At 41.1% G+C, this 21,968-nt stretch overlaps 2 protein-coding genes across 2 annotated transcripts in view; one reads left to right on the top strand and one right to left on the bottom strand.

The window, feature by feature from the left end:
* Positions 1-21,968, top strand: part of enox1 (ecto-NOX disulfide-thiol exchanger 1) — a 304,893-nt gene that overhangs the window by 137,476 nt on the left and 145,449 nt on the right. The window lies entirely within an intron of this gene.
* Positions 1,944-21,075, bottom strand: lacc1 (laccase (multicopper oxidoreductase) domain containing 1). The gene is made up of 6 exons (XM_082509380.1): positions 18,366-21,075; positions 17,024-17,202; positions 9,177-9,342; positions 8,558-8,783; positions 5,211-5,751; positions 1,944-3,194 (listed from the first exon to the last, which is right to left on the bottom strand). Exons 1-5 carry the CDS (start codon positions 18,856-18,858, stop codon positions 5,571-5,573), a joined length of 1,245 nt encoding a protein of 414 aa, XP_082365506.1. The 5' UTR covers positions 18,859-21,075; the 3' UTR covers positions 1,944-3,194; positions 5,211-5,570.

The raw sequence follows: 21,968 nt of genomic DNA, 5'->3' as shown, positions 1-21,968 counted from the left end.
GTTTATGGCCCAGAGTGAGAAGGGCTCCTACATTTGTGGTTCATTAAACTCTTTTGCATGAGCCAATTGAGAACAGCCTCTGAAGCCACAATGGCAATGCTTTAGGATAAAAGTGCAAATTTCTGTTTGTTTGTTTTTTGTGGTGGAGAGTGGTGTGGAGAATGAATGTCTGAAATAATGATTCCTTTTTTCCAATGAATCTGCAATGTTTTGCTCTTATTTATGCAAAAACAAACAAAGACACAAAACAAACTCAAAATGACACAAAATTATTAACAAACTTATTATTAACAAATTTTTGATTACCTTAAAAAGTACGTTGAGACACAATTCTACCAGTTCAGTGAGGAGAGAAGAACAATAAAGACACAAAAATGACCTTCCATAGAAAACAAAAACCTATAAAATCACCACACAGATGCAAAATAAGCACATGAGCATGCTAAATGTCTCCAATAGTGGAAACGTGACCATGAAAGCCCTGAAAATGTTTTGAAATGAGATGCAAATTAAAATTGCAAAGAAACTGTGTGACTTGCACATAAATTTAAGTTAGTAGCGTGGGTACAAAATAATTTTCGGACCGTAATGAAAAGAAAATAATTCAGCACTCAAAGAAAATATAATCTAACATTAAACAACTTGGTTTAGTGATTGATGTTAATAATCTGGCTCATTTCCTCGACTAATGGAGCTCATTACATTCATTTAAGACTGACTTTGCATTTCTGTGTTTGCACTAAAAGAACTGGCCTTAATGTGCGGGGATGTCTCTGTTTGAAAGCTGATGCCAGGAGAGGTTTTATTATTATCTGAAGCCCACAAATGACGTTTGCCACCAGGTCGGTCATGCATGTGTGTCTGTGTTGTGTAAGAATGTTTTAATTGATAACACTGTCAGTAATGTGTCCGGGAACATGATTTATATGATGTAAGTGTTTCGAGTCATGCGCTGTAGAGTTTGTGTCGTTGGTGTTAGTCCTGTGCAGACCTGACCTCAGTTTACTTTGATCATGTTAAAAGTGAATTTCAGCTAAAACTGACTGAACTGTAAGAGTTTGTGATTTACTTTTACTTGTTTGAAATTACTGTTCAATGTGATGACTGAACTTGCACTAAGTTGAGGGGGGAAGAAAAAAATCAGATCCCACGTCAGTGTTGGTGAAACACGCAGAAATGTGATGCTTCTGTTTCCAGTTAATTTTATGCAGAAATGAGGCTGTTGAGAAAACAGCCGATCTTTTCAGTGAGACACTTTGTGTTACTAAAATGATCTTTGTTATATTTATTTTATTTTTTAGGAAAAGGGCTGCTTTGTAAGACAAATCAAGACTTTTGTCTCAGAATAAAAACTGTCTGTATCCCTGAAGACGTCTGTGTCTGTCATGCTTAATAAAATTACATTTATTCATTATATTAAACCAAACAACAGAAAGTTTAATGCTCCTAAAAGTTTGGAACTGAAACTGATATGTAAAACCAACCAGTGTCTCCACCTAACAGCCACAGAATTAAACAGGATTGTAGATTACTGGAAAATTATTTTTGACAGAGAAGGAATTAAGGCTATAGTGGGAATATCAAACACTAGGTTTAAAAAAAACAAACAAATTTCCTATTTGGTATAACTTGTTCTGGCTTATCTCACATGGTGATGAAATCCTTTAAAAGTTGGACTCAAAAGTTGTTTTTTTTTCCCACAGAATAATCAGATAACAGATCAAACTAATGGTTGTTTCTGTTCCTCTCCATCAGAAACATTAAACTGGTGCAGTTGGTTGGTTTTCATGGAATGACCCATCTATCGCCTGGATATTCTACTGGAAAATGTGACAGATTTGAACTCTGATGAACCCAACTGCTATCTGTCATTCAGTTTATTAATAAAACCCACGTAGCCGGTCTTTGGACTGAAAGTTTATTGAACACAAAAATTACCATGCTTTACAATGCAGAAAGAGAAATATCAACGTAAAATATGCTGTACAGATTTTTACAGTCATTCACCAAGAGAAATTGAATGGCCTCACCGCTCAGAGCCTCACTCCTTTAAGGTATGTGTGTTCTGTCTTAAATCTTATATCACTGAGTAATATTATGCTGTACGTCTCTGACTAAAGTTAAATGCCATTAAAAACCATCTCTCAAGATTTTCAGTACAAGAATAAAAAGAAAAAGGTCTATTTGGTCCGCGTGTTATCCAAGTATTTAAACCCACCAATTCATTCTCTAAATAATTCTGTTGGCTCAGGTTGGAATTAAGAGAGACAGATTAGAGCCGCTAGATGAATGCTTACTGGCTAGTGGGTAGTTTGCTTGGTACATTGGACCCACAATACAGGTAAACTATCCAAATATACATGTTTGGACAAACTGTATCAGTCCAGTATTCCTATGCTGTTTCCGACAATATAGAAATAATTCCCTGCAGAGTTAGATTCACCCCCAAAAATCTTACGAGCTATAAAACATGTTTGTTCAAGTGAGAAATCCCTGAAAGTTAGTGAAATTTTAAAAAATAAAATAGTAATAATTTAGCTTAGTAAAATATTAATTTGTGTCTGTACCTACAGACTCAAGATATGATCATACCCATGTTTTATCATCTGAGAAGTGGTTGTTTTCATTAAAGAAGCGAAAATGCGAGGGAAGGTGATACCTGGATCAAGTGTCATCCTCTTTCTCCTCAGCTGAACCTACTGAGCTGAAGTCAGAGCTCTAACACACGAAAATGTGCATAAACATGTTCATTTCTTCCTGATATCATTATAATTACTTATTGATGGCAGATTAGACATGCGACTCTACGGCCTCCAGACAGCTAACAATGAGCTGGCTAAAACACAACAGCAATAAGCTAATGCTATATTAGCTAATGTTAGACTCAAGTGTCCTAAAAATCACATTTTCCCTCCGATAAACAATTTGATTACATTCTCACATCGTATGAGAGTTTAATCGCTAAGACTCTGAATCCAACAAAGTTAGCTCCACTTCAAAGAAAGTGTTACTAAAGGGCAGTGTTTAATGACAAAAAGTTCGATATCCTCAACAACACTGCAGTATCATTGTCAGACAGAAATGAGCTTCACTGACTCATATTGGACTCAGCCACAAAGTTTTGCAGTTTCCCTCTAGAGTCCATAGATGTCAATACATATTGCTACTGCTGAGGTGAACAGTGGACTGACAGCCTGCACTAGGGTTGCCAACCGTCCCTTAAAAAACGGAATCGTCCCGTATTTAGAAACAAAAGTACACGTCCCGTATTGAGCTAATAAGGGACGCACTTTGTCCCGTAATACAGTGAGAATCAAAAGTAGTCTATAAATGTTAATGGAATTAACGCTTTGTTTGAAAACATAATTCCCAGCCCCTCTCCTGCTTTGTGACCAATGAGCTGACAGCACACTTATGACAATTCGAGTATGACAATTCAGATTATCTCATTGGTCGAGGAAAGGTCGCTTGCGGAGAAAATACCGGAAGACAACAGATGACCACAACAACAAGCATGGCCAACAGGGAAACAAACGCCGACACTGCGGTGCACGTCTCGGATGACAGTACACCTAAAGCTGGGCAGACACTGTGCGATTTTTTCAGTCGCGCGATTCAGCTCCTGCTCAAACTGCACGATTGACTCACAGGGGTTAGAAGTTTGCAGGTCACGATGCAGGTCTCACACTATACCGCCCGATGCTCTGATGCGACCTGAGTGCTCACACTGTGCCAACATAACATGAAGGTTATAACAGAAAATCTGTCGCTCGCTCTCTGTCTTTCACTCACACAGACACACCACCATCAACTTTGCTAAATTGCTAATGAAAAACATGATCAGGCAGCTGTGATTGAGCAGCAGTGTAAATCCAACTATTTTCACGGTTGTTGTGGTCGTGATAATTTTGTGATGCCACATCGAAAAGGCTCGGATGAGCTTTCCAAAGTTCTACAAGTTGTGCCTCCATCACTTGTGTCCAGATCACACGCTGCACAGCCGTGCTGCGCCGTCTTTTTCACCGATGTTTACGTGTTTGCGCATGAGCAGTGTGAGCGGCTGTGGTGACACCCTCACGAGCGATTGATGATCGGGAGCTGGTCGTGAGGTGTTAATCGCTTCTCGTTACCCCACGTATACTACACGACGCACGATGAAGGCCAAAATCGGTCCGATCACCAAATCGGTCGCACGACTCAAAAATCGGCTCAAAATGGGCCAAAAATCGCACAGTGTAAGCCCAGCGTTAGAGCAGCAATGTTTGTTCCCCTCAGAGAAAGAAAAGAAAAAAGGCTGCAAAAGTCCAGGGAGGACTGGGAAAAGGAAAACACCTGGCTGGGAAAGTGCACGATAACACCTATAAAGCGCACTGCACTGTGTGCCGGCGCACTTTTTCCATAGGCATGCTTCTAGTGGTGGGCACAAGAAGAACATGAGGGGCGTGAAAGCTCGGGGAACCCTTAACCAATTTTTTGTCCACCAGGCCACGGCAGAAGCAGATATGGTATGTAAACACTGGTTTGTTGTTTAAACCCTCTGGTTAAGGTTAATATGGGCATGTGCGGTGAATATCAGCGCTATGTGGCCAGAAGTGTGATAATATCATTTATTTTGTGTAATAAACAACTGCAAGGATGGATGATTACAACAAATAGATGAATAATACATAAAAGTAATACATAGATGAATAATGATGATGAGTTAAGGTCCGTAATCATGGGAACAAGCGGGTTTACAAACAGGAGCAGCTGATTAGCATTAGAAAAGCTGAAATAATACCTCAACTGAAGCCAATTGTACTAAATGCACTATATGTGCACTGTTACAAGAATATTTTTCGTTCTATTGCTTTCTATTAATTTATATAATTTTAAGTTAAGCAGGACAGAGTTCTTTTAAAGAAAGATTTACTTATATTCTCAAAAGTTAAGCATGACAGGCTTCTGTTTAAGAAAGAGACCTGTTTTACTGTGTTAATGTTGTCATTGTGAGCTAAAAATAAATGGCTAAATGATCATTTGTTTCCCATATGGTCATATCACAAAGAATATGCATCTGCTTAAATCAAATTCAAGTCAAATGGTTAAAAAATAATTTCACACACACAAAAAAAGAGCTACCACACTGGGAAGGGTGAAGACAACTGGGTTGCCCGGCCCTGGCCACGAGGTGTCCCTTATTTATTTTTCAGGGAGTTGGCAACCCTAGCCTGCACTCACTACAGATGAATGGAAGCCACCTTAGCTAGGATTGTGCATTTGAATTGGGAGCGGTACGAAAACAGAACTCAGTTGAATGCAGTCTGCTATGTACTGACATCTAGTATTGAGATTTTGCACATTGTAACTTTAATCCTCTAGTTTATTTGAAGATTAGAATCTGTGGGACATGCAAAATTATCCTTAAAGCTGTAAATATCAAACAGTAAATTAGCAAACAATTGGTTTTTAGCTATTTTCTGTCTGCTGCTTTTAACATTTTTTATACCACGTAATTTTACCAAAAAAGCACATTGACTTTGTGGAGCTTTAGCTGACAACAATATGAGGTAAGTGTGCTAAACACTCATTCATTCATTCGTTTGTTTGATCCACAGGAAGCCCACCTGTGTGCCAAAGTTAAGCCCATCTCTGACATGGGAGAAGTAGTTTTCAGGGTGACATGAGGTGCAGGGCGTCACGCAGGACCAGTGCGTCATCGTGTTGTCATGGATGTGCTCGGGCAGGACGCCACCTTTCTGGAGGAGAACTCTGGGATGGGAAATTAGACATATTGTTTGGTTCACAGCTGAGCGAAAAACAAATCCCATACAGTGGGGCAAAAAAGTATTTAGTCAGCCACCGATTGTGCAAGTTCCCCCACTTAAAATGATGACAGAGGTCAGTAATTTGCACCAGAGGTACACTTCAACTGTGAGAGACAGAATGTGAAAAAAAAATCCATGAATTCACATGGTAGGATTTGTAAAGAATTTATTCGTAAATCAGGGTGGAAAATAAGTATTTGTTCACCTTAAACAAGGAAAATCTCTGGCTCTCACAGACCTGTAACGTCTTCTGTGAGAAGCTTTTCTGTCCCCCACTCGTTACCTGTATGAATGGCACCTGTTTGAACTCATCATCTGTATAAAAGACTCCTGTCCACAGCCTCAAACAGTCAGACTCCAAACTCCGCCATGGCCAAGACCAAAGAGCTTTCGAAGGACACCAGGAAAAGTATTGTAGACCTGCACCAGACTGGGAAGAGTGAATCTACAATAGGCAAGCAGCTTGGTGTGAAAAAATCAACTGTGGGAGCAATCATCAGAAAATGGAAGACATACAAGACCACTGATAATCTCCCTCGATCTGGGGCTCCACGCAAGATCTCATCCCGTGGGGTCAAAATGATCATGAGAACGGTGAGCAAAGATCCCAGAACCACACGGGGGGACCTGGTGAATGACCTGCAGAGAGCTGGGACCAAAGTAACAAAGGTCACCATCAGTAACACACTACAACGGCAGGGAATCAAATCCCGCAGTGCCAGACGTGTTCCGCTGCTGAAGCCAGTGCATGTCCAGGCCCGTCTGAAGTTTGCCAGAGAGCACATGGATGATACAGCAGAGGATTGGGAGAATGTCATGTGGTCAGATGAAACCAAAGTAGAACTTTTTGGTATAAACTCAACTCGTCGTGTTTGGAGGAAGAAGAATACTGAGTTGCATCCCAAGAACACCATACCTACTGTGAAGCATGGGGGTGGAAACATCATGCTATGGGGCTGTTTTTCTGCCAAGGGGACAGGACGACTGATCCGTGTTAAGGACAGAATGAATGGGGCCATGTATCGTGAGATTTTGAGCCAAAACCTCCTTCCATCAGTGAGAACTTTGAAGATGAAACGAGGCTGGGTCTTCCAACATGACAATGATCCAAAACACACCGCCCGGGCAACAAAGGAGTGGCTCCGTAAGAAGCATTTGAAAGTCCTGGAGTGGCCTAGCCAGTCTCCAGACCTCAACCCCATAGAAAATCTGTGGCGGGAGTTGAAAGTCCGTGTTGCTCAGCGACAGCCCCAAAACATCACTGCTCTCGAGAAGATCTGCATGGAGGAATGGGCCAAAATACCAGCTACTGTGTGTGCAAACCTGGTAAAGACCTATAGTAAACGTTTGACCTCTGTTATTGCCAACAAAGGTTATGTTACAAAGTACTGAGTTGTATTTTTGTTATTGACCAAATACTTATTTTCCACCCTAATTTACGAATAAATTCTCATTTTAGGTGGGGGAACTTGCACAATCGGTGGCTGACTAAATACTTTTTTGCCCCACTGTATATGAATTCAATATTAAAGACCTTAAAGCTTAAAGCTTAAAGCTACTATTTCCAACACATACTCAAATAGTAATGGCTGAAAATTTAAACAAGGACCTCCTTTCTCTCCTCTTATCTCCTCTCCAGACAACCCAGAATGGGTAAATGCAAGAAGACCCTTAATCTTAAACTGAAGCTCTTACTTGATCTTATTGATTAACTCCATAATAAATATAACACACTCTAACACTAGTGACAGAATGAAAGTGAACTTGGAGAATTCACTCAGCTATGATTTCCTCTGAGATGTATTTAAGTTCAAGTCTGAGTCATCATTGAGTGGCTGCCACAGTTACCTTTTACATATTCAAAGAACGAGACTAGTACATCTTGGAACATCTCTTAAAAATAGAATCTGGGTAGTCAGTGCATCCACTAGTCTGTTTAGTCTGTTTAAATACACTTTGAATTTGTATCGTGAACATTTTCTGAAATTCAGGTTAAATTTGAGCCAGACTCAAATGAAAAGGGCATCTTCAGAATGCTTTTATGACCTTAGTAAGAAAATATAAATGTTATGTGAATGCCGATCAACATCCACAATAAATCCTAAATTTGTTTCTTGCTCTGCAACAATCAGTTTTCCCTCATTGGTTAATCTTAGAGGTGGGAAGTAATAACGTAGAAATACTTCATTACTGTACTTAAGTAGAATTTCCAGTTATCTGTTCTTTACTCGAGTAATTTTTTTAAAAAGTGGCAGGTAATTTCAAATGCAGCGTTTCTATCAGCGAAACACACACAATGTGTTTGTGTGCAGTTTGTCACACAGTGTGTGTTAAAGGTCCGGCTGCTGTATTTTACAGAGAGTGAAAAGAAAGAGGGCTAACTTCACTCACAGATGGAGAAAGATAAGAAATACAGGACAGGAGAGGAAGGAGAGAGCTTAGATTTAAAGGTAAAGATTGCTCAGTGGTGATAAACTGGAAATTTAAGAAAATCTACTGAAGCTCTTAAGAGAAATTATTTTGAGTTGTGATTCATTTCTCCACACTACGACCTTGCAATTGGTTTTAGGGATCCCCACCTGCTGAATCCCACTTTAACCTCTTCCCTATTCATTCTCTTCATTACAGACCAAGACTCCCTCTACAATGTAGGCAACAGAATATAGAGCTATTTTCTTTTCCTTGTTCACAGAGATTCTGTACTTTTGTCAGCTCTATTTAATCTATTGTTCTCGTTTCGTGAGCCGTACCTGTTGGCGAGACGGATGTCGACGTGTGGTCTGGCTGATTCTGGATCAGGAACACAGTCTGGATGGATGCTCATGAAGTCCAACGCCTGGTCTCTTTCCATGGTATAGCAGCAGGGTCCCACTGATGGTCCCACAGCCACCACAATGTTGCTAACTTGGCAAGCAAATTCTGTCACCATGGCATTCACAGTGGCCATGGCAACCCCCATTATGGTTCCTCTCCAACCTGTAAATGTAGCCATTTCATCGTCAGAGTTCATATTGTAAAGTTGTACCACTGCAGCCTCTTTTGCACGCTCTCTTCAACGGTTTGGTTTTATCTTGAATAAATAAATCCTCTAGGGGGCACCAAAGGCTAAAACAAATTATATAAAGAGTCTATAGAATAATTAACACTGAAAGAATTTACTTTGATTCCAAAGAATGTTGAAGTGTGTGCTTTCTGCAAAGTCTTCTTAAGTTCCTCTACTCAAGTTTCTCTTTCACACACATAGACATATTAAAAACACTAACTAATAGTTCTGATGTGCATTTTTTTTCTTGATTGGCCCCCAATGAGATGATGGTTCCCTAAATTAGCAGTCAGTGGTCAAAACTTTGAGAAGCAGTGAGGGCTGACCTGCATGTGCGACTCCGATAACTTTTGCGACGGGATCAGCAAAGAGGAGCGGCATGCAGTCGGCCCCTGGAGCTGCTAAGACGAGCCCAGTCTGATTGGTCACCGTTGCATCGTAACTCTCGGGCTCAGCTTTCCCCAAGACCCAGACATCGTTAGCGTGGTTCACCTTCAGAAAACAAGCCGACAGTCCTTTAACAAAACACTGATCTCACATCACTGACCCTCAGCACTGAGGTCAGAACAAAACTGTCCCGAAGTTGGAAAACAAAAAAACAAAAACAACTAAAAATAAAAAATGAGTGTAATCTGTTAATTATTTGTTACTGTTGCATATTCATTTTCTTTGACTGTGAATGCTCGTTTGCTTTAGTTTGTTAACATGTGAAATACGTTGGTGAATATTAAAAACAAAAGATTATATCAAACAGATGTGCATCCAGAATTAAATATGTAAAACTTGCACCTTAATATATGCAAGATGATATATTTTTATACATGCTACTCGCACTTTAAGGTGCGGCTGAGCCGATATTTTAAGTCTGATATTTGGTGATTTAAAAATCCGATATTCCAATATAATATTTTTTTTCTTTCAGACACATAGAATCTAAACAGGTTTCTCTATGTCTGTTACACGGAGCTATTTATTGCTCATTTGCGCTCTGTCTGCCAGCTTGGATCAGCTGGTTGTTTGTTGTGTTTGGAATGTGGACGTTGCAGGATGCCCTCTGGTGGACAAGTCATGCAACATCAACATTCATGGACCGGCTCTACGTGGACGGACAGCTTTACCGCGACCTCGGCACCACACCGTGGTTATATTAACTGCACTCCAGATAAGAACCCGCTACACTCTTTTCTTATTCATTCACACTCTCTCCTTTAACATGAGTTTAAGCTAGTAATATCAATATGATGTCATAGCAGATATAACACCGTCACCCTCCGTCATTGCTTTAATTGGAATGTTTCCGTTTCGTTTCTTTTTTTTTGTTGTCGCTCACAGTTCATGTGGTTTCTTTCTTTCTCTTGTCTTTCACTGCTGTGGTCACCTACTTCCCCACTCACCTACAAACAACACCCTCTATTTCTCCATATTTTCACAACACGATCACGCAAACACATCAGCTCAACGGCAGCACATTCACAACAGCCTCACAGCACGCACAGACTTGCAGGACACATAAGCAAGCCACGCTTGTTCATATTAGTGAATATTCACACACATAGTCAGACTTATGGAGCCTCTCACCACACTTCTTTTTCTCTTTCTATTTACAAACAAGGGATGTTTCCATATTCTCTCCACCTGTCTAAACGAAACACCCAGCATACATCATTAGACATACACGCACAATTAAGGGCATGCTGAGGTTTGTCACATGGAATGTAAATGGAGCTGGCACCAGAGGAAAGAGGTTAAAAATATTTAACCAGCTTAAAAAACTACAGGCAGATGTTGTTTTATTACAAGAAACTCACAAACCTGTCACAGGTTTAAATGAACTTAAAACACCTGAGTTTCCTTACGTGTTTGCAGCCGGTTATAATTCTAGACAACGGGGAGTAGCAATTTTAATACATAAAAATGTTAATTTTACAGTACTCGATACAGTTATAGATCCAGAGGGTAGATTTCTAATTATTAAACTATCAATATTGAACAAAAAACTATGTATTGTTAGTATATATGGTCCAAATGTTGATGAACCCTCATTCTTCCACGGTTTTTTTAGTGCACTCTCTGAACACCTTGATTGCACACTCATTCTTGGCGGTGACCTCAACCTTGGACTAAATGAAGAAATGGATAGGCTCAACACAACAGGAACTCAGCGTAATTGGCAGTCCACAAATATAATCAAACAGTATATGAACGACTTTGGTCTTTGCGATGCATGGCGCTCTCTTCACCCCACCAGTAAGGAATATACTTTTTTCTCGCATGTTCATCACTCTTACTCTCGTCTGGATTATTTTTTGGTCAGTAGCTCACTGCTGTGTGACATTTCAGACACTGAGATTCATCCTATAGCTATCAGCGATCATGCTCCTGTATCTTTAACACTAATGCACAAGAATAATACTACGCCAAGTAAAAACTGGAGATTTAATATATCACTACTTAAAGATGAAGACTTTATTAAATACTTTAAAAAGGAATGGACTTCATATTTAGACTTTAATGACACTCCCGGAATATCTGCTTCTGTTCTATGGGAAGCAGGGAAAGCTGTGATGAGAGGTAAAATAATTTCTTTCTCATCACATAAAAAGAAAAAAGAAAACAAAAATATTCAGGAATTAGAAAAAAACATCAAATCACTAGAAGAAGCCTACGCGTCCCACCAAGATCAGGAAACATTGAACAAAATATGCAAAACAAAACTAGAATTAAATGAAACTATTAATAAAAAAACACAATTCCTTATACAAAGACTTCGCTTGCAGAATTTTGAACACAGTAACAAATCAGGTCAATTTCTAGCTAACCAGCTAAAAATAAATAAAGAAAAAATAACTATATGTGCTGCTAAAGATTTATCGGGGAACACAATATATGATCCTGGAAGAATAAACAACATTTTTAGGGATTTCTATGAAACTTTATACTCACCACAAATAAACCCATCTAAAAATGAAATTGATCTGTTTCTTGACAACGTAACTCTTCCAAAATTACTAGACAGTCAAGCAATGGAACTGGATTCGCCACTGACGCCAAGTGAACTCCAGGAAGCCCTGATAAGTATGCCCAATAATAAGGCTCCAGGTCCAGACGGCTTCCCTGCAGAATTCTACAAAGAATTCTGGACAATTTTGGCACCAGTATTCCACAGCATGTTGCAGGAAATCGAGGAAAAGGGCAGACTACCACCAAATATGAATTCTGCCAACATTAGTCTCCTGCTAAAACCAGGCAAAGACCCTTTATTTCCCTCAAGCTATCGTCCAATTTCTCTTTTAAATGTAGACCTTAAAATAATCTGCAAAGCTCTCTCAAAGAGATTAGAGAAAATGACCCCCCTCTTAATTCATCCTGACCAAACTGGTTTCATAAAAGGTCGGCACTCCTCAACAAACACTCGTAGATTACTTAATTTAATAGACTACTCATACGATAAAAACATCGAAGCCATAATATTATCTCTAGATGCAGAAAAAGCATTTGACAGAGTTAATTGGAAATTTTTATTCGCAACTTTACACAAATTTGGTTTTGGAAACTCTTTCATAAACTGGATAAGAATATTATACAATTCCCCAACGGCTCGTATCAGAACAAATGACCAGACATCCTCCAGCTTCTGTCTCCTGAGGGGCACCAGACAGGGATGCCCACTCTCCCCTTCACTTTTTGCAATTTTTATCGAACCTCTAGCAGCAGCATTTAGACAGGCTACAACAATTAAGGGCATAAAATGTAAGAACATAGAACATAAAATCAGTCTCTATGCGGATGATGTGTTGCTTTTTCTGCAAAACACACAAACCAACCTCTCTGAGGTAATTACTTTAATAAACTGGTTTTCAAGAGTTTCAGATTATTCAATTAACTGGCCAAAATCAACAGTTCTCCTCATTAACTGCTCCTTCCATAATTCTTCCTCTGCCCCACTGCAATCCAGAAATATTAAATATTTAGGTATTAATGTCTCTCCTAAGCTTTCAGACTTAACTAAACTAAACCACATCCCACTTCTAAAGAAAGTAGAAGGCGATCTGACTAGATGGAAATCTTTACCCATATCACTCATGGGAAGGGTCGCCACTATAAAAATGATGATCTTGCCAAAAATAAATTACTTATTTTTGATGATCCCTAACAAACCATCACAAGATTGGTTCAGATCTCTGGATTCATATATTTCCAAATTCCTTTGGAAAGATAAACCCCCGCGTATTAGCTTAAAAACGCTACAAAGAACCAAGGATAGAGGAGGATTAGATCTGCCTAATTTTCACCAATACTTCTTAGCCAACAGGCTTCAGTTCATCTCAGAATGGTTAAAACATACCTTCTTAGTTGAGCCCTGGCTAGATGTTGAACAGGCACTATGCAAGGATCTAGAGATTTCAGATCTACCATTTATTAGCTCAAACATCAAAAGACATGAATGCTTTAAAAGTATCAACATCAGCTTCTCTCTAACAGCATGGTGGGAGTTTCTAAAAATAACGGAGTCTTCATTAATCCCATGCAAACGTACACCTATCTGGAATAACCCTGACATATTACAAAACAATAATATGATTAATTTCCCAGAATGGAGTTGTAAAGGAATTAAATACTTAGAACATATATTAGAGGGAACAGAATTTATTCCATTTGACAGACTAGTTGAACAATATGGGATCAACAAGACAAGGTTTTTAGAATATCAACAAATTAAATCCATAGTAAAAAAGAAATTTAACCTCAGTCAAGTTGAATTACAAACACCACTAAGTGCGGCACATTTTCTTACTCTTAAATCCCCCAAATTATTATCTAAAATATACAGAACACTTTCTAAATTAGATGAATCAATATCCCTTCCTACTGCAAAGTGGGAAGCAGATTTATCAGTCAGCTTAGACCAAAACTTCTGGTCTCAGATTTGCTTAAAAACCTTTAAATTAATTAGAAATCCCAGTCTGCAATTAATACAATACAAAATACTTCATAGAGTGCACTATACAGGTCATCGGATGTTCAAGATGGGCTTTACATCTTCCAACAACTGCTCACACTGTCAAGGCAATACACCAGACAATTACATTCACGCTCTTTGGTTCTGTCCACCAGTGCAAAAGTTTTGGCGCGAGATATGTGAAGACTTATCAAAGTGTCTGAAATGTAACATTCCAACTTCCCCCTTAGTGTGTTTACTGGGCAGCTTAGATAATGTCACTTCAGAAAAGAATATCGCCCATATGATTTTCACTGCCCTATGCATAGCCAAGAAAACAGTCCTCATGAACTGGAAAAATAAAAATAATCTTAATTCTAACCAATATAGAAATTATCTATTAGATTACATTAGTCTTGATACAGCCTCTGCCACCACATTAGATCAATTGCTCTGGGCCCCTTTTATCAGCTCCATCACCTAGTTGGGGTGGGGGGTCATAGTTTGGTCCCGCCTTCACTGTTGTGATTGGTGAGGGGGTAGGGACAGGCTTAGGGCGTCGGGGGGTTCCCCGGAGGCATCTTCCTTGGGGGGCTCAACCCGGGGTAGCGGTCACGTCCGGTTGGGGGCTCTGTTGGCTCTCAGGTGACTGTTTCCTCGCGGCTGCGTGCAGCGGGGCTAGGGGAGGGTCTGTGCTGACGGACGTGGGTTACTGACCTGGCAACCTGGCTGCCCCTGGGTGGGTCCGGGATGGGCGTGAGGTTCTGGGGGCGCTCCGTCTCTGGGCTGGGGCCCGGGCCGGGCCTCGGGGGCTTGGGTCCTGGTTGGTGTGTTGCCGGGGTTGTGGGCGGGTGGGTGCATGGGGGCCCGGCCCTGGAGCAGGGTGCCGCCGGTGCGTCGAGCCGCCTGGGGGGCTCTTCAACTGGTGGGGGGGATGGTCACATCTTGCAGGAGCTTTCTTCTCTTCAGGAACTCTCTGCAGGAGGGGGAGATACAGGAGAGGTGGAGGAAGATCTCAGCCTGGGCGTTTACCGTCTTATGTAGTCTGGAAGATGTGTGGATGGTGGGGTGGGTGCAGTTTTCTCTGTGGTGGGGTTGGGTGGACTGTCCAGGGCTCTGTGGAGCCGGAGGGCGCTACTGCACTGGGCCCCGGTCTGATGGGCCTGGGCCCCCCTTCCCTGGCGGGTCGCGGAGGGTGGGAGTGCCTACTGGGGTCAGCGGGGGAGCTGGCCCCAGGGAGGGGTTACCTGCCCCTCCCTTCCTTCCCTCCCCATCTCCAGCTGCCTCCCTCTTCCCGCTCCTCCACAACCACCCACACATGCAGGGCCTTGGAGTGGGGGTATGTCACCAGGGTGCAGAGGAGGCTACCCCACCCCCTGTCCCCTTCTGGCTGCCTCTGCCTCAATTTTATCCCACAACTTAGACATTCACATTATTCACACTCTCATTACACATACATATAGGATCTTGGGGGTGGGCACAATCACGGAGTCCAAATTACCATCAGGGTGTATACCTCACCCCTGACGTCGTTGCCCACCTCTCAATTTTAAATACACTTAGTCATTGAGGGCTAGCAGGAGGGACTATGCGCTTACCTGCTGCTCCTTGGCAGGTAGCTCCATGCCCTCCTGGGTTTTAATTGCACCTTAGAACACATATGCATCAACACTACAATGAGCGGGTGGAGGGAGGTTTGGAGTCTTCTCCCACCCCCATTCTCTGCGGCCTGCTGGAGCGGGAGGGCTAGTAGGAGGAGTTGGCCGTCCGACTGCGGTCTGGGGTGTGGGGCCTCCCTGCTGCTGCGGAGTCGGGGTGGTCTGCCTCTCCCCACCGCAGGGAAAAGGGTAACACCACCTGGGTCTGGGTGCAATTCCCCCCTCCAGGGGCAAGGGTACCTAGACCCGGTTTGTAGAGTACGCTTGGGGAGTGTGATTGTGTGTACAGCGTCTCTTTATGTCTGTCTCCACGTTGGTTGAGTGTGGAGTGAGTGCATATGAGAGCATGAGGGTGGGAATGGATGTTTGTGTCTGTGTGTGCCTGTATGTCTGTGTCTATATGTCAGGTTGGGTATCAGACGCCACCTCTCTGGGGACACCTCAGGCCCTCCAAGGTTTGGAGGCCTATCTCCACCCACCACCACTTCCCCTGCCGGTGGCGGACTCCCTCAGGTGTCAGTGTGTTGGTGGTTCTTTGTGTCTGGGGGTGGGCGTCCGGGTACACACCGGCTCACTCCTTGGCGGCCGCTTGTCGGGGCCTGGGGCCTGGGGCTCGCTCGGGCCCCTTTGGAGGTGGGGTGCCCCCGGCCTCTCGGCCTGGGGCTCGGTCACTCAGGCACAGCTGGGGGCCGGCGGAGCTCACGGGCGCGTCACTGCAACTCCCCCTGACTTCTGCTCCGCGGCTGCTGGGCGAGCCCTCATCTGGGACTCTCCTCAGCTCTTACTGGGACAGTGGCGCGGCTGCCCCTCTGTTGGTCTTCCATGGTCTCTTGTGTTCTGGGGGCCTCTGGATGTCTGGAGTTTTGATCCCCTCCATACCCGCTTCACACCCTGGAGGACGGGGCTGTGGCCCCCCCACACTCCCTAGCAGATCATTACATGGAGAAACCTTTGGAATGCAAGCATGCTGATCCACACAGGTATGCACACATGGGTATTCACAGACGCGGACTAAAGCTTTCTTGGCTGCTGCCTCAAAGCACACTGTGCGCTGTCTATCTTGCGTGCTGCACAATATCGTTTATTATTTAGTAAATATTGATATCTATGACTAGCTAGTTTATTGTGATGGTGCTTTGTTTTCTCTATTATTATGTTGCTCTTTGTTGTTTGCTGTCTCCTCTGTTTGTTTTTTTTGTTTGTTTGTTTTTTTTTTCTCCATACAGGTGACCCAGGAGTTCTTTTTTTTTTTCTCTCTCTTCCCCCCCTTCTCACCGTCTCTTCTCCCCTTTGGTTTTCTTTCTTTCTCTCCCCCTCTTTCTCTCATTCATTCCCCCTGTCCTATTTATTAAAAAAAAACAAAAAAAACAAAAAAAAAAACATCAACATTCATAACATGGTTGTTTCTCCAATCTCTTCTTTACTTTTTCGTTTTTCATACAGTTAATATCAGCTGATAATTGCAGGCTGCCAATTGGTCAGACTCTAGCTTTAATTACTACAAATATGTTCCAACACCCTTTTTACATAATACAGATAATACATTAAAGGGCAAAATTCTAATAGTGTTGAGTACCTTGACTAAATGCATGGGCTGAGGATGGAAACCAGCATGGAGGGCTAATCGGCGCCTGTTCTCCATTACCACAGCCACTGGGTCCCTCCTCCTGCAGCTGCTGAACAGATTCAAGGAGGATAAGGTCGAGATGTAGGACACACCACCTGTACGGGTGCTGAAGCCATGACCAAAACAATCTGAGACAAAGAGGGAGAGAAAAAAGGTAAACTGCTTTTCTAAAATAACACATTGAAATAAATACATTTAATAGCATTTAAATGAATGCTAAGCTACTTCTAGCTCAGTTTGTATTTATTTACCAACATCTTGTCAACAGATTATACTTTAATAGAAATTTTAACACAGTGCACTAAATGATAAGAAAATTCATTAAATGTCAGGATTAAATGATAACATGAGCTGATCTCATGCACAGTTGTGTGAAAAAGTGTTTCCCCCCCTTCCTGATTAACTATTTTTTGTATGTTTGTCACACTTAAATGTTTCAGATAATCAAATAAATTTAAATTCTAGACAAAGATAACACAAGTAAACAATTTCTAAATGAAAGTGTTTATTATTAAGGTGGAAAAAATTAAACCTACATGGCCCAGTGTGAAAAACCTTTTCACACCACTGTATGTCTCCTGTTATCAGTTCACTAGGACATATTTGCATGGACAAAGGAGTCCAACGGTATATGGTGTTGGGTATTGGTACATTCTCAGTTTCCTCTTTATCTAATAGATATATCACTATAGTTTAAGTGGTTATCAAATGATTAGACTTTATTATAAAATTAAACAGTCAAGTAGCAGTGAATCACTGTTTTTCCTCCATATATTAAAGACTCTGGAATTTACTATTGTGCAATATATAGTATCAATATATAGTATATGTATGACATATTAAGTTTTGATAGACAAACTCATTCTATCTTCCTTTCAAATATACACCCATTTACAGAAAATGGAAAACACGCTGTTCCCAAATAGTTAGTGTGGGACGGGGAAGTCAAACTGTTTTCATTTCACATATCGTGCACTAATGTTAACAGGAACCTTAATTGTTTATTTATTACCGTACTTTGCTACTGTATGACTACCAGTGGGCGAGATCTTTATCAACAGGAGAAGCTGTAAAATATATAAAAATACACCTAAAAGTTTAAAATCTATGCACTCGTTCACATTTTTAAAAATAATTCAATGGCCCAAATTGGAGTCTTTGTACGACCGATTCTGGCCCTCGAGACTTATGTTTGACACCCTTGATGTAGGAGGAGAAATCCAAACTCCATTCACTATACAGTAATTTAATAACTCCATAAAACTCATAAGTATGTTTTGCTTAAGCCGACCTGGAATGAGCGCAGACTTCAGAACTGTGAGTTCTCCCTTCAGCGCAGGAAGCTGCTGCATAAACGTCGACACTTCTTCGCACACTTCTTCGCCAGGTGAGACCGAATCTGTGGAGGCTCTGCAACTAGGACAAGTCTCGTCCACCGGTCTCTGCTTGTACTGGAAGTCGTATAGGGCCGTAAAAAGGAGGTTCTGGTAATGAGCCAGCACCTCTTTGCCCTGTGCGGTGGTGAGGACCGTGATCGAGCTCAGGTCCAGCTGGTCCAAAGTCTGCTTGAAACGGTACAAACTCTCCACTGTGGAGCTCGAGTCCAGGATGTGCACACTTTTGCAGGAGCTCAAGAACGTGTCTACGAAGCCGTTTTTCTCCCGGTAAGTGTTCCCGCACAGCACGAAGACCTGCGAGTCTGAAACCGAGTCCTCCAGCAGAGAAGCGCCCGTGCATGATGCACAGCAGCGGTGAAGCAGATCCACCAGCACGGCTCGACTCATCGCGGAGAAGCTGAAGTATCTGCCGCTCAGCACACAGAGAAAACTCGCAGACAAACGCAGACTCCCTGCCCTTTATGCGGGACCGCAAGGAACGTGTTTGACAACCAACATACCTCAAAAACTACAGAAACTACAGCTGACTCAGTACTTCCTGCACTGCACAGTCGCTCCGCCCACTCTGGAAAGTCCTAACGCTCGGTGGAAATTCTTCTTTCCTCAGCAGCTGCTGACTGCTGCATACAGTAAAGGTCGAGTGAAGTCCAAGTGTGAACAATACAGACTTTTCTGCAAAACATTAGGAGCACAGCATGCTGGCCACAAACTGCACCAGCGTGTCCCCGAGAAATACTGCAAGTATTAACCTATTAGCACACAGTGTAGGCTAAACCGCTACAGCATGTCTGTAGACACTCATGTTGTCAAACTGATATAGATCAGATAGAACGGCTTATTCTAATATTAAAGCAACATTTTAACCTTTTTAATGGTTTTGCATAATGTTATCATGTTGAGGTTATAAATGCATGAATAGGTTTAATCTAATGCCGTGAATAAATCAGAGTATACACCAAATGGAGTTCCTATTTTCTTTCAGCTGGTAAATACTTGATTGGAGTTTAGTATGTGTCATTTTCATGCTGTCATTCAAACAGTATATAGTACTGTGTATTAGAGTCAGCCCCCATTTCTTTATATTTTGCTAGGAAAATGGGAAATAGGTGCAGCAGTTTGTTGAAACGTGTACAGGCCTACATGGAACTACATGGTGGATGAAAATGCAACTCTATTTTTGATTGTAACAAGACATCAAACACCACTGGCTGAAATGCAAACCCAAACCATTACACAGCCTCCACCATGTTTTACAGATAGCTGTAGACACTCACTGTTGGATCTCTTTCCTGACTCCCTCCATGCATACTGACCGTGCATAAATGTAAATTATAACTTGATTGTAATTTGTTGTTTATGAAAGAATTACAGAGTGACAGGATTAACTATATTTTAGTGTTTGAATGATACTAGCATAATGTAAAAATAAATAAATAAATAAAAAAGCTGAAAAGAAAGCAGATAAATGGGATAAAGAAGGTTAAAGTTCAAATGGAATTAAAATCAGGGTATTTTGTAACCTTAATTGATATGAGTGGTGTAACATAAGTAGTAGCACCACATTATTAATCATATTTTGTCATGATGGAAATTATGGTAATTGCCAGAGCATATGATCCCTGTATGTACAGTCCATGTGGTCAACGTCAAACTTCCTCTATTTAGCATTTGTAAGCATCAAAAAACCAAGTAGTGACTAGTTTATTATTTACTACAATGAAGTTGGAATAAACTAAGACCAGCTTTTTAAGGAACTGATTAAAGCACAGTATTTGTCAGAAATATTTTATATCATTACAGCTGTCTCAAGCTCTAAGTAAAGTCATTAATGCATTCTTTGTTCCCTATTTACACCAGCTTTACAACATATTATAACCCATTTATTATACTCATATACTGTCTAATATAAACAAAAGCAAGCGTCAGTGTGAATACAGTGTACAGGATTTGCCCCTGAAATCTGTACAGTACACAGGACAGTTTGTCAGCTGCTTTGCTTTCACAGCACAGACCGCTGCTAGACGCGAGGAATGAGGAACAGCAGGGCTGCGAATGTCAGCTCTGTCTCTTTCTATGTGGAAATCTGACTCACCTGATGAGCAGGAGGATGTTGGATTTTCCCATGGGTTATTTGTGAGCCACAGTGTCAGCAACGTAATTAAAATCGGGTGCAAGAGCACAACAAAGTAAAGAGAAAGAAAAACAAAAAGAAAAAAAATGTGCTGATGATGCTGCTGGGAGAGGTCAGTGAAGGAACTCGAAGGCATGCAGGAAGGGTTTTACTGCGTGATGGGGTAAAATGTGCTTCTGTGGCTCGTAAACTCTTTTATACTTTATGATACAAAAGTAATAATTAAAAAAAAAAAACAGCCAGAAGTACCCAAATAGCTGGGAGTATTCATTTCAACATTTAATAAAAACATTCAATTGTTTTCCTTTGTATATTTCTGCACTTTTTTCTTTTTAATCATTTTAATTTTTTATCATTATTATTTATTTATATATGACTTTTTTATGATATACTATATTCTGTCATATTATATGTTATTTATTTTATTGTCAGTAGCCAAATGCAAAAGTGTTGAAACTATATACCTGTATCTCTCTCTCTCTCTCTCTCTCTCTCTCTCTCTCTCGCTCTATATATATATATATATATATATATATATATATATATATATATATATATATATATGTATATATATATATATATATATATATATATATATGACTTTATTTTGTTCAATTTTCATTATTGCTTTGTTTTAGCTGACTAACATGTTCATAGTTGCATGTAGTACACTTTAAATTGATCGATTGCATGTGCCCTGAGCCACCACCAGGGGACGCCAGATATCCAGCTCAGATACCACCTGCTTCCTCACCGTCAGCCTGCATGTTTGATAACACATTTCAAACTTCTCAGCAACTTACCAACCAGAAACAGGAAGCTTCACACATACAGATGTGTTTTACCTCACTGTGTGTTACCAGGCTACATGCTTTAAGCCCCATCTCAGGCCTTGCAGGCCTCCTTGCGTCGTGTATATGAAATGTGATGCTTGTCCCCAGTGGATGTCTCTGCTGCAGCTTTCTATTTTCCCACTCTGGCTGCCCACTAGGACTGAAGCTCCCTGTCAACTCTCCTGCCAAGGTTACAGCCTGCTTCTACTGCTGCTGAAGAATTTATTATCCGCATATATTTATATTTCTCCACTGGGATTGGTGCCTATTTCCATCTATATCTGTGTGGGTTTTTTGGCATTGGCATAAAGTGTTACAAAAATAAAGAAGGCCATACGACTCATTCATCTGCCTAATGTGTCTATCTGACTGCAACTATATTTAATTTAATGATAATGTACTGTATTGATCCTGCTTGTCAGGAACAGGCATGTATTTTCTGCTTTCACTAAGTGGAAAGATTGTTTGCGATGGCTTAACTCATTATAGATTAGGTAATCATTTACTAATGCTTATTAAAACAGTCATAGCGT

Source organism: Aulonocara stuartgranti, assembly GCF_965226115.1.
Source record: "Aulonocara stuartgranti genome assembly, chromosome: 16".
NCBI classification, from domain to species: domain Eukaryota; kingdom Metazoa; phylum Chordata; class Actinopteri; order Cichliformes; family Cichlidae; genus Aulonocara; species Aulonocara stuartgranti.
Note: the sequence above shows the minus strand (reverse complement) of the source record. Positions and strands in the feature narration are given on the sequence as shown.

Bases quoted from the DNA above. Each gene is read 5' to 3' on its own strand.
- lacc1 (XM_082509380.1), bottom strand. From the start codon at position 18,858: ATGAGTCGAGCCGTGCTGGTGGATCTGCTTCACCGCTGCTGTGCATCA. The intron at 17,203-18,365 runs GTCGGCTTAAGC...TCTTTGTCTCAG, and splicing joins GAAGTCTGCGCTCATTCCAG to ATTGTTTTGGTCATGGCTTC. The intron at 5,752-8,557 runs GTACGGCTCACG...TTCCCATCCCAG, and splicing joins GACATCCGTCTCGCCAACAG to AGTTCTCCTCCAGAAAGGTG.